This window comes from Gossypium hirsutum, chromosome A11, assembly GCF_007990345.1.
Source record: "Gossypium hirsutum isolate 1008001.06 chromosome A11, Gossypium_hirsutum_v2.1, whole genome shotgun sequence".
In the NCBI taxonomy this organism is placed as follows: Eukaryota; Viridiplantae; Streptophyta; class Magnoliopsida; order Malvales; family Malvaceae; genus Gossypium; species Gossypium hirsutum.
The window spans coordinates 16962505-16979305 of record NC_053434.1 but is presented as its reverse complement, the minus strand read 5'-3'; the positions used below and the strand labels follow the sequence as shown (position 1 = coordinate 16979305).

The following is a 16801-nucleotide window of genomic DNA, read 5'->3' as shown; positions in this document are numbered from 1 at the left end:
CCATTGGGTGATCTAAAAGGGAAGTGAATTGGCTGAATGGTTGTTCTGTTTCTATTGCTAGCTCTCTCTTTCTTACTGGTATTGGTCATGTTTGACAGTATGAACTTGGTATTGCAGGTTTTACATTGTGTATTGGGTTCATAACTGACTAGCATATGAACAGTAACCAAAAAGAGCACCTCAGGAGACATGATATAAACTATAAAAGCATATGATGAAAAAGGCAAAAGGGAGCTTAATTTCTTTGATGATGCAATACCTTCATATCTCAGTGGATGGAGCCAGAGAGAGTAAAAAAAAAGGATAAAATCGCCGTCTGTGGGAATCGAACTCACGACCACATGGTTAAAAGCCATGCGCTCTACCGGCTGAGCTAAGACGGCCTTGATGGTCAACTGTACTTAAGTTGGTTCTCAGGCCTAGAAAACAATTTTAGTTAACCCTCAAACCGAGTGGAAACCTGAATCCCACCAAAACGGGGTGAGAGGCAGAGTTATTCCGGCATGCATGGATGGCTGGCGCTGACGGTAGTGATAGGGGGTCCATTTCAAAGGAGTTCAATCTGGAAGCTGGGATTGAAATTTGATAGGCAGACTTGTCAACTTACAGTCGAGTGGAGATGCCATAGCTTCATATTCTTGGTGGGTTATTTGTTGTCTCCATCAAGAAAAAGCAGGCTACTTTTGTCCCACAAGGCACAATTCTCCCATGTGTCAGAAATTTGAAGCCAAAAAAAAAAGCATAAAACCGCCGTCTGTGGGAATCGAACCCACGACCACATGGTTAAAAGCCATGCGCTCTACCGGCTGAGCTAAGACGGCAATTGTTTGTTGCTTGCTTAAGTTTGTTCTCGATGAAACTGGAAAATTATAGAACCGAATCCACCATGAAGGCAGCCGTGGATGGCCGATGATGGTGGTGAAACAGCGGAGAAGGGTCGATCGGAACTGAAATTTTGGTAGGCAGATGTGTTGTCTATGGAGGCCAAAATGAATGAGTTGCTCTTAAATTTTGCTGACAGCCGCCTCATACTTCATCCTTTGATTTCAACCCCAAGCTCATAAACCCATTTTTTTGTCTGTAAAGCTACATTCAGAGCACAAATTAAAGAAGTAATATCGGATGGAATTGCTACATGCAGGGTTGCCAATAATACAGATCGATTTGAGATTCAACTGACACCACTACACCCACTGTTCCCATCAGCCCATGGTCTTTCAAAAGCTTCAACAATGGCCTCTAAAAGCCCATCAGCCCATGGTCTTTAAGCCCCATCCAAAGTTCAATGGGTCTACAACTTTTTTGAAAGATACTTCCAGAAGCCGTTGGAAGTTGAAAGCAACGCAAACTAGAAATCAACTCTACCCATCTCAGCAAAGCAAGGCTGAGAACAGAGATTGAGAATCAATGTCAATTGATAACAAAGAGAAACCAAAGACAATCCAGCTTTTCTGCCCTTCGGTATCCAAGCTAATCTGGTTCGTGGCATGGGATAGCCAGAAACTGGACATTGGGTCCATATCTCGAATGTTCGGGCTAGACCCATCAACGGTTAAGCTCAATGGCCACTTTATAAGCCGAGGGGTTGATCTTGTTTCTTCTTCTGTTACGTGGAGGTCGCTGCTTTCTTTCTTCTCTTCTAAAGGCTTGTCTACTGGGACTGATGATCATAAGGGTGCTCTCATAGTCGATGGCAAGCTTTGCAAAGTTGGGAGCAAGAGTACGCGCACTATTGTCTTTTTATGGGGTTTCTCGGATGAATATAATCGTCTTTTTGGATTTCTGTTTGGTTCTCGGGAAAGTTTGGGAAAATCAGGAAGGTGGCCACTGGTTTGTTCTTTTAGAATTGTTGCCATTTTATCCTCTCTTTTTTTTGTAGGAGCACATGAGCCTCAAGATGGTATTAGCTGGAGTCGAGATTCAGCTGGAAAGCCTGGAATAAACGATGTTGGACTTACTGCAAAGCTACAACTTAAAGATATTTACTCGTTTGAGAACAAAAAGTTAAGGGAAAGCAGCTTAACAGGTGAAATACAAACAACATTGTTTAAAAATAACGGGGAATTGGCTTGGCTAAAGCAGCTTATTCGCCTTGGCATACAGGATCCCATGATGGAGGTGATCGCTCAGTTTCCGAAATCAATGTTGGGGTTGGCCTCAAAAGACAGTGTTCGATAGACCATGCAAGCTTGCTCAAGAAATTAAAGATTAATGACACAAACTCAGGTTTGTTAAAACCATTTACCATTTACCATTCAACAATCATCCCATCATCATTACTGCTGAATGGTTCTAATTCATTGTTTAATTCCTTGTTCGTTTACCATTTCCACTGATGCTTTCGGTGCTTCATATTGTAGATATTAAAGGTAACAGTAAAGCTAGCAATGTTCCGAGCACACCTTTTAAGTGCAGTTATTTGAGTGGCACTATGAAGAGGAGGAGGGAAGATGAAGTGATTGTAGGTGTACCTTGCAAGAGGATCAGTCCTGGTTGATTCCCGAGCCTAATGCACCAAATGGCAAACATTGTAGATGAGAGTCTTGTAAGTTTTAAGGATGTAAATTGTGGTTCGACTGAATTCATGTTTCTTGTAGTGAAGATACACACAAAAAGTAAAAATAAAAAATAAAAAGAAGAAAGCCTGCCATAACCCTAGTTTGCATTTACAGGTTACATGCACAGCTTAGTTTATTTCCACAACAAACATGTAAAATCTATACTGGAAAATTACTTGCTGCAATGAAAATAAAGAGTGCCAAAGAAAAGTTGGATCTCTTCCTTGATAGCCGATGATTTTGTTATGTTATTCGTGCATGTTAGTCGTGTCTTTTATTGATGGAACTTATTAAAGTAGCTCTAATGGGATGCCATGACTGGTTTTTAAGAATAACGAGACAAGAAATTAGTAAAGGCTAAATTATCATATACTTCAGCAACATGAGGAATATCCTTAAGAAAATGGCAGATATACCAAATTTGAAACTTTGATCAATTTTCTTTGTCGGACTAGGAGATTTACACAAACCCTCACACCACAACAGCTTGAAACTCAATGACTTTGATGCATACGATAATAACCATGTGAAACAAAGTTCAGTTAGTTTCGGAGTTTCATGAAAAGGATTAAAAATTTCAGGAAGTAAAAGAAAATGATCAATAGCTGAGAATGATGCAAAGTAGAGTCTCATGGGATTTTGGAGGAACATAATCATTTTCACTAACTCGGAGCTCTAGTATTCTTTCATTTTGCTTTCATATTCTATGCTGAAAAGTTCCATATTTTTTACTTCTAAGAGAAAAAGTATTGCCAACCTACAGCAAGTCCAGCTACTAGTATGACTTTTAATACTAATTTAGAATTTATGAAAGATGATGAAGAAGGAGGTGAATGAAGAGGTTCCCGTCTTCTACCTCTAAGCTTGGCAGACAACTTCGATAGCAGCAGAGGTAGCCGGCCAGTTTTCTTGGCAGCTGCAAGCAGAAAAAATAAATAAAAAAAAGTAAAATATCAGTCAGACATCAAAAGCTGCAACCACAACATGAATATAGGTACTTCAAAAAAAATGAAGAGTTGAATTAACATAACCCCAAATACCAACCAGACCAGAAACATAGAGATCTTGGATTAAAAAACAAGAAAATAGGAACTATATTATCAAGTTGTTAAGCAACTTGACAGGGCCACAATTTAAGTATCATTCATTACGACTTAAGTCTACCACCTTTAATTTTGGGTTCATCTCCAAAGCTGCTCAACTGACTGTGGGGCTAAAGTACTTATATATATACTGATAGACACAACTGTTACGGATGTTACAAAAGTTTGCATTGAACATGACAAATAGACTTGTCTGGTATTGACAAACTACACATAGAAGGGCTATTGCCAAAAAATTTAGGAGAATGACGTTAATCACATTCTCAAGATAACTGATAATGTCCTATTCAATGAGATAAATTTACCCTTGGCTTTAAGAAATCTCTCCTCCTCAGCAACACGCCTTTGCAGCACATTGAGCAATGATCCAAAGTATAGTGCAAACACTGTGCATTTGATTGTGCTGACATTGTAAGGCATGCTAAAATCAGGAGTTGTCAAAGGTACAAGTAAGACTTCTGTGTAAGACATTACAGGACATTTATCCTGCATGACAAATCAAACTAATATCAAATGAGAGTAAAAGAGAAATTGGTCATGTTTAGGAACAGAAAATATCAAGCGGTTAATACCTGAAACTTTGACAACAGTGGTGACCTGTTCAAAGAGTCATCTTCGAGAAAAACCATGCTTGCATGGAAGTTGGGAAAGCTAATAATAGCAGATGGTATGTCAAATCCTTGATTAGCATCTGGGGGATATTCATCAATGCGCAAAAAACCCTATTCAGACATTTCAGAACAGAGGATCAACTAATCGATAATATACCAAGACACATAAATCATAGTAAAGTTTGGCCCTTCAAGCAAGAACCACTATGTATTTTTTCAGTTCAATATTATTAATCTCATCAAAATATATATCATCTAAAAGCAGGGAATGTCCTAGACTGATAGCAGTATATTAGGATAGCAACTAATTCTCTATTTTCTGCTGAAGCAGCAGTGTATGCAATGAAAGGATTTCTAACATTGTAAGTGAAATAAAAAATTATGAGATATCTAAAAATAAGATACATCAGTCTTTTGAGGATGATGGAAACAGCTACTGCTAACTTATCCGTTTTTCTTTTTCAGACATAAGCAAAGGTTATATAATTTGAAGGTATTGGTAGGTTTCATCAAATCCATCCAGCCTAAGGAGTGACCAATGGGTTGAGAATCTAGAAATTGGGATAGGTCTATGTTTCAGCATTACACATAAAAAATGGCATTGGTTAATTGGTTTTTGTTCGAATTTTAAAACATTTATAGTCAAGGTCCGAATTCAAATACATTGCATCATCAATACTTTTTTAATATGATGCCTAGTACAACTCATAACCCCTCCCCAACCATTAAATATGAGGATCAACACGCTTCAGCGCGCTCAACCCCACATCCTCTTGCACTGGCAACAATGCCAATGCCAACCGATTGTTTCATCATCAATATTATATATGCTCGAGGGATTCAATTTTCCATTTTATATGACTGCTTTATCAGAAATAGCTTTTACAGAAACAGGTTTTCTGTTTTAAGCTAAATATTTGGACTCCATTGCAGCAGAAATACACACCAATATTTTTATCTGATATCACTATGCCTAACACCTTACCGCTATGAACCAAATTAACAGTTTTAACAAATTAACTTCAGAGGTAAAAGAAAATAAATTGTGTTGAATTAATAGAACTTGTAAAGCTAGAATGACTATTAGCTGAATAAATATAATAAAAAGCACACCTTATCAAACTCTATGGTTAAAGCAGCAGTGTTCACTCTGCAAGGAAGTTTCAGAACCACCTCCATCACACCAGGAGACATTTTATCTTTGGAAGGTGAAACGTGTATCTTCTCAATAAAATCTGAAACAGCCCTAGGTTGTTGATCAACAAACACCCGCAAAGAATGGAAATAGACCTTAACATACCAAGGGACAACTTGGAAAACATCAACTCGCAGTTCACAACTTCCATCCTTGGAATTAGCACTCATGAAGCCCTCAGTGAATTGTGTAGATTTTAATGAAATAGCAATCGCACCCCTCTCATTTCCGCTTCCCATCAAAAACCTACTAGCATGTAATGGTGTTTGTTGACACAACCAAGCTACAGGAACCTTCCACATAAGACCAATATCAAATGGTTCAGATTCACTGTATTTCTCAACTTGAAACATATACAAAATTGATAAGCTCTTGCTATGCGAACTGCTTTCTTCTAAAAATATCCTGTCTGGGTTAACAGACAGCTCAAAGCTCGGATTAGACCAAAAGTTCTCAGAGGTCAAACCATTTGCTGCAGACTTCCCATTTTCTTTATTTGGAAACTTCAGTTCGGCAACTAAGCCCCTGTCAAGGAGAAGATACACACTGCTGGACTTTGCAAGAACACATCTTCCACTAACTTGTTTCCCAAAAATTGAACTAAGAGACCAGCTTGGCTGAACATGTTTTTCACTAGCATGGACCTCGATGGCCCTTTCACTATTAGGCTGGAGAACAACTGTAAGGGTCTGTTCTAATATGATGCCCGAATCAATCCCCTCTGAACTAGATTCAGTTGAGGTTAAATGCAACCGCTGAGAATGATAAAAACCTCTGTAAAGTGATGGCCTATCCAGTAACAAGGCAATCCCAGCTTTGTCCCGACAAGGAAGCAACCTCAACCATGGAGTCAGATTCTCCGTGCAAACAGCTTCACAGGGAAATGTACCATACCTCACATTGCCTGAAGCTGGTGGAAAACTCCATTCTGGAGTAGAATAAGTAGCAGTAGACTCTAAGAAGTTGATTGAGGCACAGAAAAGACCTGAGAGAGTGTGTGTTAAGTTCTTCCAGGAAGCATCAATATGATGTTGTGGGACATCAAAAACGGCCCATAACTCAACTCCAGGGGGCTTTGCATTGCTGCTTGATATGGGATCAAATCCACCCCAGCTTTCATAGTTCCAACGACCTTGTGTGAAAGACAACTCCATTTCCTTGACTCGAAATTTCTGAACCTGTTCAAAGATGTTTACGTGCACAGTTTTAAACACTGCAAAGACTTGATCATTTATAATGTTTGGTAAGGCGGAGGGCAGTAGGCCTATAACCCCCACCAAAAAAAGAAAAGAAATCAGATTAGCCTATAACCCCCACCAAAAAAAGAAAAGAAATTAGATTAATCATTAATCTTTTAATATTTACAAGAAAGCTACTTTATCTTAATTGTCAATTTATTGAAATCTACAACAAAGCTATTTATCAGAACTATTATCTTTTCCTTGCAGAAAGTGAGATGCAGATTACTGCAACACATACACAACTAGTGCAAGACATTTTTCAAGTAAACTTGTAACCGAGTTTGTACTTCATGTCAAACATAACATTGTCGAAAAAGTTAGATATTTCAAAAACATTTCACTCTCATGTACATTTATGAATTTGGAAATCATACCTTGAGCATGAAAATAGAAGAAAAAGGTGGAACGATAATTTTAAAGTTTATAGGCTAATAAAAAGTTTTCCAAAAAAGGAACCTTAAAGAACTATCTTAAATGACCCGAGCCAAGCTAATAAAAGGTCCTCCTACAACAATAAATTCAATGTATCAACATAGAAAAAGAGAAATGTTCAATAATTAACTAATAATAAATGCATAAATCCTTAGGTTTTTCTTACCAATAAATTCAGACACTATAGGAATGCAGTTGGCTAAAACTTCATTTAAACGAAAAGAACCATGAAAGAACATAATAAACAAGAATTGGCAGTGACCCAAAGGAATTAAAAGAAGAAAAAGTACCAACTGAGAAATGGCTTTGGGAAATAAGTGGTGGTGGCAGCCATTAGAGGTAGAAGGAGGGGCGGAGCTTTGAAAATGGAAATGAGCCAACAGTTTGTGATCCGGCAAAGGCTTCACTAGAAGTTCTTCACTGAATTCTTCTTGTTGTTGGCCTTCTTCATTGGCCGATCCAAAAGCAATCCAGCATTGCAAGAATTGATGAGTGTCTATAAGGAGGAGCAAAATATGTGGTCTCTGAAGAAGGACCATTACTGGGTTTTCTTACCAAATTGAAACTATAATATTGAGTGCACATATTCCGCCATGGGACACCCAGTCCGCGGAGGTTTCAAATAATAATATTATTAATTATTAAAAAATAATACCTGAATCCTGATCAGTGAAGACCAAAAAGCATTCTTTTTGTTTTGTTATGAAAAAAACCTTAAATGCTCTTTCTCTTTTAGGCCGATTTCAGATGTTCTTTTTATGATTGGGCTTAAAAACCCCATTTACATTGCGAATGAACGAGTTTGACTTTTACAAAATAAAAGCGGATTTTCTTTAAAAAACCAGTAATAAATCTCTATTTTTTTACCATGGTGATCTTTTATGCTGCATTTTTATATATTTTATTAATTTGAACTTTTTAAACTAAAGTTGGTTATTAATCTTAAAAAAAATTGAATTATTTTTTAATAAAAATATTAAATAAAATATTAATTTTTAATAATGTTGTTGTCGAAATCTGTATGACAATCCACTTTTATTTCATATTGGTATAACATTATTTATTTTATATGTTATATCAATAATAATTTAAAATTTATACAAATATTAAAAATTTAAAATTCAAAAAATATGAAAAATTAATAAATACTCAATAAAAATAGTATAAAATATATGTGAATTGTCATTCAAACTATCATGTTTAAAAATTTAATGTTTTAGTTATTATTTTTATTAAAAAATAATTCGACTGTTATAAAAAATAAATGATTAAATTTGACTTTGATGTCAAATTTAGCTTAAAAAAAGAATAATAATCAAAATAATAAAAAATGTAAACGTTGAGAGCTAAAATTTATATTATACTTTTTTTTTAGAACTTCACACAAACCTACTACATGTCATGATTATTTATTTTTTAAATACAATCTAAGAAAGTCAATTTTAAAAATGAGCAAACTAGTCTCACTCTAAACAAAATTACAAAATAATTCAAAATAATTTTTTAAAATTCAAAGATTTATATTTTTAAAAAAATTATAAAATTTCTAAAAGAAATTCTAAAAAATATATAAAAATAAAAATTTTCTAAAATAAAAATTTTGGGACCTAAATAAGTTTATTAATTATTTAAGTTTATCATACTAAATTATGTTATTTTTTATTATTTTGGTTTGAAAAAGATTTAAAATATATATGGTTTCAAATTTATGTACTCTAACATGAAATTAATTATACTGTAACAAGAATTTAATTTGACATGTTTAATTTTTTAATTTAACTCGAATAATTTCACTCGATCCAACTCGACTCAAATTTCATTTCACTCGACTCGATTTAAAAAATTTCAAATTGAGTTAGAATGATAAAATAAGACTTGTCAATTTGAAATTTTTTTCACTTGATTCAACTTGATTCGATCGAAAGCTTACCCTAGAATGGAGTGGTGATTAAAAATATTGCCAAACGCTTGTTTGGCATGAGTTTTAATTGCGTTACCCAAGGTAGCCGGTACCACTAATGGACATATCGTTTTTCTATTGGAACTGGTATGTATTGGTACTGGCCTATTTCGATGTAATGTTTCAAATTTACCGATTTTTAAAAAAATATTTAATATATCAAATGAATTAGATTAAGAAATTTCAAATATAAAAATATTAATTGATTATATAAAATACTTATCAATAAACTTCACAAATAAAATTTATCATTTAATAAATCTAAAGTAAATAAAGAAAAAAATATCTTACACATTAAACAACAAAATTATCACAACATTATTTTAAAAAAATCTACAATAAGATTATTCCACACTAAAAATATAAAATAAAATTTTAATAAAAATATAAACAAAAAGTTGTGTTCGTGAAGCATTTAAATTTTTTTTTCCTTCGATTTGCTTGTTATATAAATTCCTTATTTTTTTATTCTTTATTAATTTTTTACTTTAAAATTTAAAATTGCTCTTTTACTTCGTTAATGTTGAATTTCAAATTTGATTGATAAAAAATATTAATAAAAAATTAAAGTCGGTAAAAAAATAATTTTATCTATTTTTAACATTATTTATGCATTGGCTGTTACATAATGTTTCAGTTGGTGCAATTGAAATTGGCTGGAACAAGCCGGTGCAACCGATACAAATTGAAATTTACATTTGTATGAAAATTAAAGAGAAATGATAATTCCGGTACTGGAACGGTACACATGCACCCTTATTCCTTACCCCTAATATTGAATAAAAAATTAATTATTGATAGTTATGAATTTTTAACTTTTATTACAGTAAATCAAATTTAAAATTTTGATTGAAACCAAAATTATATTTTAAAATTTAATGTATATTCAAATTAGTTCTTTACATTTGAAATTTGTTTTTTTGGCAGTTTGACTAATTGAAAACCCAAAAAATTTGTTTATTAATTTTTTTTCAGAGGAAAGTTAAGCATGATAATTCTTATTTTACCAACATATATGATCAGTCATATGCACACTCATTATGTGCTTGGATAAATAAATAGTATAAGTATTTAAAAATTGGGTGAAAAACCAATTTTTTAAAAAAAAATACTATTTTTTTTGATAAAAAACTATTCAAGTAACGGTTAGTAAAATATAAATATTATTAAAAAAAACTATCTAAAAGTTGATAGGGTGAAAAATTCTATGAGACTGAGAGCGACTAAAATTGTCGATCATATATTTTAGTTTAATTAATTTTAGTTTTTGTATATTTCGAGTTTTAAAATTTTAGTCTTAACTTAATAGTAATAGTTAAATATGTTTGATTAAATTATGTCATTAGTCTTATATTATGCATAAAGTTATAGATTTAGTTCATATTCACCCATTAAATTATTCTTAGTGACTATATTTTTAAAATTTCAAAATTTCAATCTTAATATGGAAATGATAATTGTTAAATCTATAAATTAACTTTTTGTGAGTAATATATGAAAATAATAAAAAGACATAACACTACGCATGCGATAATATGTTTTGACATACTAAATTTTAAAAATAATAGAACTTAACTTAATAAATTTAATAATTATCATTTTGTTAGGACTAAAATTTTTAAAATCTAAAAATATAAAAACTAAAATATCAAATTAAAATACATAACTTAATTCACCCTTCAAATTTTTTTAAAAGAAACTGAATTACTTATATGCTGATACTAATATAATATTTTTTTAACCGATAACATCAATTAGAGATTTAATTATAGGTAATATCCCTTTATAAACAAAGAAAACAATATAATAAAGAAAACATATAGTATAATTTATTTGCTCTATCTAATTATGTGTGAAACAGTCCAACACAGAAGAACTATTTTTTTTATTATATATATTAGTATTTCTTAATTGTAAGTATTTATAGGGTAAAGATGTATGCAAATTTTTCTGAAAATTTTTCTAATAATTTAATATCACATCAATATTTTTATTCTGAATTTTAGTATTTTTATCTTTAAAAAATTAAATTCAAATAAAAATTTTAAAATTCAAAATAAAATTACTAATATGACATTAATTTATTAGGAAGTGATAATATCTTATTTCATACAATACTTTCTCATATCAACTATACATACGATATATTTTTATTAATCTGGCGTTCTTTATGAATGTCAGCATGTTTAGAACAGTAGCCATCATACAAATATTTGGTTCTAGCATCCTGCAAAGCTTTACGCTGAGTAGGGTCAAGTCCCAAATACTTATCCCCATTCCACCACAGCTTGGGGCTGGAAATGTAGCATTGATCTTTGCTAGCACTGTTCTGGAATTGGCAGCCGGTGACACCAAACCCTACAAAACTAGCTACAAATGGCGCTTGGCTCCAATGGGTTTTCCTTCCACCTGATGCCCAAGTTTCTCCATTCCATATGCTTCCTTGAATCACAAATTTTGCAATGGATAACTCACTCCAATTTTTGTGTTGTTCTTGAAAACCCTGATGGGTGTCTTGTCCACATAAAACCTACCCCAAAAGAAAAAGTAAAAGTAAAAGTAAAAGGGTTTTTAGTACCCGATCCAATTCATTGGACATCTCGATAATCTACAAACAAACACGGTTAGGTGTTACTTACACTAGTTGGTGTTGGTTCCAAACAATTCCATAGGTATGAAAATCAGAAGTGGGGTCAAACCAGTGATGAAATCTTTGCTCTCTCCCTCCTTTATCATTGGAAAACACATTCGTTTGCAATGTAAAAGGTGGTCCATTGCTACCCAAGAACTCGAAATCCAGCTCGTCATGGTTTCCTTCTTTGCCATCTGGGTCCGATGTCAACTGCATGCATGCATGCAATCAACCCACCCGTTATTTTGTTCATTAGAAACACACATACAGACAGTAAATTTCATACATGTTATGTTAGAGAGCCTGAAAGGTAAATGATAACGTACGTAAAAGGCTACAACAACCCCAGAAAAATCCTTGTTGGGTAGCTTTATTTTTATCTGGAAATACCCTGAAGCATATCCCACGTTGGATTCAAACCCAGCCCCTGCATTATGTTGGACAAAGAAACCATGTTATTCACTTATATACGTAGTGTCGCATTTTAAAATACTGCAGATTGAATTTAGCTTGATTGGTATTGGTATTGTTATCAGTGCAAGAGAGTGCGGGTTCGAGTGCGTTAAAGTACGTTATCTTCTTATTTTAGGGTTGGGAAGAAACTATGGGTAGTTTTAAGCATTGTATAAAAAATAGCATATATAATAAGGAGATTAATGTTAAAAAAAATACTGGATAAATGGCTAATATACTAAAAAAGTCCTTAAACTATTACATTGTGTTTAAACAAGCTCTTAAACTATTTTTATAGCTAAACAAGCCCTTATTTTGTAATTTTTACCCATAAAAGCTAAGGATTTTAATATTAAAATAAAATCATTTTGAATTTCAAACTCTTATTTTAATTTTTTGTTGATGTAATAAAAATTCTATATATTTTTAACATCAATATAAAATAAAAAAGAATAATAAAAATTACAAAAGAATGATTACATGAGTTAAGTTTATAAGGACAGAAATTTTAAATATTATTATTTAATAAACTATTTTTATCAAATTTAAATCAGCACAAAATACAAATTAATTTCAAATTTCAAATTTTTTGTACTTTAATATTAAAAGCAAAAGGGGTAAAAATTATATGTTAGGGCTTATTTAATTAAAAAATAATATAAGAGCTTATATAAACACTGTATAATAGTTTAAAGGTTTTTTTTAAATATATCAACCTATGTAAATTTTAATAAATTCATGTATTTATGTTATGTGTATTTTAATATTCGTAATTATTATATGCATACATGCATAAAATTAGCTAGTAATATGTTTGCATAGCATGCATGCATTGTGTACTAAAAAAAACATACACGCATGCATGCATCGAAACACATAAATATGCATGCTATTAAGATTAATTGATTTTCAAAAGACCTGCCGCTATATCCATCCGGAGATGGACTTCAGTTCCCTGGTTTACAGAGGTTACATGAGAGTTTCCCCATGTGACGTGATAATTCTTGTCAAAACTAACACTATGATCAGCTCTGCTTCCACATTATAACTGCAACAATCATAACGACCAACAACGTGTATTTTAGAATAAAACCATATGAATATATCAAACCATGAAACCCATTTTTTTAAAAAAAAGTGGCTTGCAAGACAAGGGGAAAAAGGCACCTCTTTGCCATAGCTATTATCTTTGAAGTTTCTGCTTGAATGAATGGAACCCTAAACATACTTTCTTCCCTGATCAAGAAAGAAAGTAGTGTATTTAAAGAAAATTACAAGTTTCTTATTTAATAATATATATTCTTTTTAGATTTTATTTATAACGAAGATACGGGAAATTCTTAATTCCTTCCCCTTACTTTTTCGGTTAATTTATTAGAAAATATAATTTTAATTATCATTAATAAGTATGCTTTTCATAAATTTTATATTACTCAATAATATTCATTTAATTATCATTAATAAGCATGATTTCTGTAAATTTTATGAATGATATTGATGAATCTATTGAAAGTATAATGAAAAGGAGTTCCAGCTAGCCGTTTTTAGAAAGGTAAGAAATTATAGTGCATTTATTAAACTACTTCATGTTATGTTTACCACATCATATCAATGGTAGGGCATTTTTTATTTTTATAGAAACTTTTGTACCAGAAATAATGATTTCTCATTGTTTTCCAAAATATATCTCTTCTCACCATCCCAATAGTGTATGAGGCAAATGAATGCATTTTAATTAGGGTCGTATTCTATGGTTACGATTTTACTATATATGTCTTTTTCATTTCGTCGAAAATTAATTTTACGGTGTACAAGCCCAATTTAGCCCGGGACCCATAAACAGAACCAAAACTTAAACCACAGACCAGGCCTAACTAAACTAAACCAACAAGCCCAAAACCGAAGCCCAAATTTTAGACCCAACTAAACCTAATTGCCCTAGCCCAATACAGCCCAAACCTTAACAAAAAAAATCCTAGCCCCCCTAACACAAGTGGCGCCGCAACCTACCCTAGCCATTGTCAAAGCCTGACGTCGCCACTGGCCACCATCTCTGTCGTCACCGCCCAAGTTGCACTTGCAAAGATTGAAAACGGAAATGACAAGCAGGGATACACAACTATATTTAATATTTTGTAAATGGCTATATAAGCCTTGAAATCTTTGTATCTTTTTGGGAGAAATCGAATAAAAAACAAAGATTCAAACACATAACAGAGATTGAGTACAAGAAGAAGCAAACGGCGAAAAAAACAAAAGGTTCAAAAGCAAGCTAAGGCCTTTTATTTTATTTTTTTCTTTCTTTCGAAATTGCTTATATACATATATATGTTTCTTTATTTTATTTTTTTACTGTATATTTATACATATAAAAAAGAGGTTAAAAAAAAAGAAAAGGAAAAAATTACCTTCTAATCACAAAAAAGGGCGATTTTTCGATTTCCACGGCGACCGATGGCGGTGGTCGACGGCGGTGGCCCACCGTAGCTCTTGCCGGACTCTAAAGGCTTTCAGAGAAAAGAATGAAAGTTTTTTTTTTTTGCTTTTTTGTAAAAGTAGGGCTGAGAATGAAATTTTAGAAAACTTTGATCTTTTATAATAGCGTGAAACGATGCCGTTTCATGTTAGCCATTTAAGTGCCAAAACGATGTCGTTTTGATACGACCCACACGCCGACTCGACTCGCCTTAGGATATCCGCGTGTTTTCGTTTGGTGGTCTAATTGCGCATTTAGCCCTTCCGTATTTTTTGCTTTCAAATTTCGTTTTTTTGTTTCTTAATTTATGCCCAAAAATTTTATTTCGTTCCCAATTTAGTTCCTTTTGAAGCTGCGTGTTTTGGGACAAGAGAATATTGCCTTTTTGGTCCCTCCACTTCTTTTGCACGTTACAATTTGGTCCTTCCCCTTTCTTTTTATTTTGAATTTGCCCCAAACTTTCGTTTTAAGTTAGTCCTTTCTCATTATTTTGCTATTTTATTTTCAAATTAATTATTATTATTATTATTAACGTATTATTAGTACTACTTTCTATCTATTATTTTTATCTTATTTAAAATATTAATATTATTTTTTTCCATAATTATTATTATATTATTATTCTTATTAATACATTATTATTATCTTTTCTACCTTATTACTATTATTGTATTGTTACTAATATTATTATCATATTATTAGGCTAATTAATTTTATATTATTACTTCATTATATGTTTCCTTTTGCATTTACTTTTTTTTTACTTACATCATCATCATCATCATCATCATCATCATCATCATCATCATTATTATTACTCTTATTAATGTATTGTTATTTTTATTTTGTTTTATTATTATTGTTTCATCCTTATTTTATTTTTGCCTTCATTGTTATTGCATTATATATGCTTTTTTATACCTGCGAATTTATTTGTGATTATCATTTTCGTCAGTATTATGCCATCACCCATATCAACACCGTAATCCATTTTAAGTTTTATTACGAAATCATGTCGCATTTTACTTGTTATATCGAAAATTTCTTTTAAAAATAATAATAATAAGTGATTCTTTTTCGTATTTCGGGATTCAAAAAATCATACCCTAATTTACGGGGATTTGAGTTTCTCGATAAATCCGAATAACGAACGTTTTAAAAACATTTTTAAATATTCTCGGGAATTAAGAAAAAATCGTATTCTAACTTACGGGATATGATTTCTTCCTAAAATTGAGATAATCGAACATTTTTCAAAATAAAATTTTTTTGGCGTTCATTCTCATTTCGAGGATTTAAGGCATTATGTCCTAACTTACGGGATGTAATCCTTTTCCTCGGTTAACGTGAAATACGCCATTTTTCTAAAAAATTTTCAATTAAGCAATAATTTAACAATGGATTGTATTTTTCTTCAAAGTCCTCAATTTTCGACACTAAGACACTAATTAATCAACTAGGTACCAATTTTGGGTGTTACGAGAGTGCTAATCCTTCCTCGTGTGTAACCGACTCCCGAACCCGTCTTTCTAAATTTTGTAGACCAAAAATCATCGTTTTAATAAATTTAAATTTTTGTTAAAACGACTGAATTACCAGGTGATCCGATCACACCTAAAAAAGATTGGTGACGACTCTCATTTTTTCATTTTCAAAACCAAGTCGACTCTTTTTTTTTTCAAAAAAATGGTTTCGACAGCTTGACGACTCCACTGGGGACCCAAATAAGAGAGTCAAGCCACAAGTTGATTAAATTTTATCTTTTTGTCGAAAATTAAAAATTTGGTTTTGATATACGATCCTTTCATTGCATTTCATCCGTTTTGTGTTACGATCTTCATTTATTCATATTTTTTTTATTTGCTTCGAGCTTTTTTGTATATCCTTGCACATTGCATTGCATGACCACAGTTATACCCTTTTAGGTGGGAGTGAGAAACTATTCCTCCGTGAGGTCTTCACCTCCGTGTAGGATAATGGATCGTTTTCGGGATACATCTGTACCTATGTCTTTGTTAGATTTTCATCTCCGTGCAGCCATAGGGAAATGTAGTCTCCTGAACTGAACTCGGTCCATATGAGCTTATAATGGGTGAGGATCGAGGAATCTACAGGTTCGAGTACCTTTTACTTTAGAACC

General features: G+C 32.3%; 2 protein-coding genes, 2 non-coding genes and 1 pseudogene across 6 annotated transcripts; 1 reads left to right on the top strand and 4 right to left on the bottom strand.

Moving 5' to 3' along the window:
• Window positions 1–310: 310 nt before the first annotated feature.
• Window positions 311–383, bottom strand: TRNAK-UUU (transfer RNA lysine (anticodon UUU)). The gene has a single exon. It is a non-coding gene; the product is annotated as a tRNA-Lys (tRNA).
• Window positions 384–748: 365 nt separating this feature from the next.
• Window positions 749–821, bottom strand: TRNAK-UUU (transfer RNA lysine (anticodon UUU)). Its single transcript has one exon. It is a non-coding gene; the product is annotated as a tRNA-Lys (tRNA).
• A 283-nt stretch (window positions 822–1104) lies between these two features.
• LOC107923205 (GPI transamidase component PIG-T) lies at window positions 1105–7872 on the bottom strand. 2 transcript variants are annotated; one of them, XM_041081226.1, is made up of 6 exons: window positions 7431–7872; window positions 5386–6645; window positions 4234–4383; window positions 3967–4147; window positions 3415–3474; window positions 1105–2506 (listed from the first exon to the last, which is right to left on the bottom strand). In XM_041081226.1, exons 1-6 carry the CDS (start codon window positions 7677–7679, stop codon window positions 2484–2486), a joined length of 1923 nt encoding a protein of 640 aa, XP_040937160.1. In that variant the 5' UTR covers window positions 7680–7872; the 3' UTR covers window positions 1105–2483. The 2 variants fall into 2 exon arrangements, with proteins under 2 accessions (XP_040937160.1, XP_040937159.1); XM_041081225.1 differs by lacking the exon at window positions 1105–2506 and having other exon boundaries at window positions 2951–3474; window positions 7431–7867.
• LOC107912558 (uncharacterized) lies at window positions 1366–2776 on the top strand. Of its 2 annotated transcripts, XM_016840790.2 has the most exons (4): window positions 1366–1720; window positions 1880–2026; window positions 2104–2226; window positions 2361–2776. In XM_016840790.2, exons 1-4 carry the CDS (start codon window positions 1408–1410, stop codon window positions 2495–2497), a joined length of 720 nt encoding a protein of 239 aa, XP_016696279.2. In that variant the 5' UTR covers window positions 1366–1407; the 3' UTR covers window positions 2498–2776. The 2 variants fall into 2 exon arrangements, with proteins under 2 accessions (XP_016696279.2, XP_040937161.1); XM_041081227.1 differs by having other exon boundaries at window positions 1408–2026.
• Window positions 7873–11231: 3359 nt separating the features above from the next.
• On the bottom strand, window positions 11232–16021 carry LOC107923456 (xyloglucan endotransglucosylase/hydrolase protein 2-like; annotated as a pseudogene).
• Window positions 16022–16801: the final 780 nt, after the last annotated feature.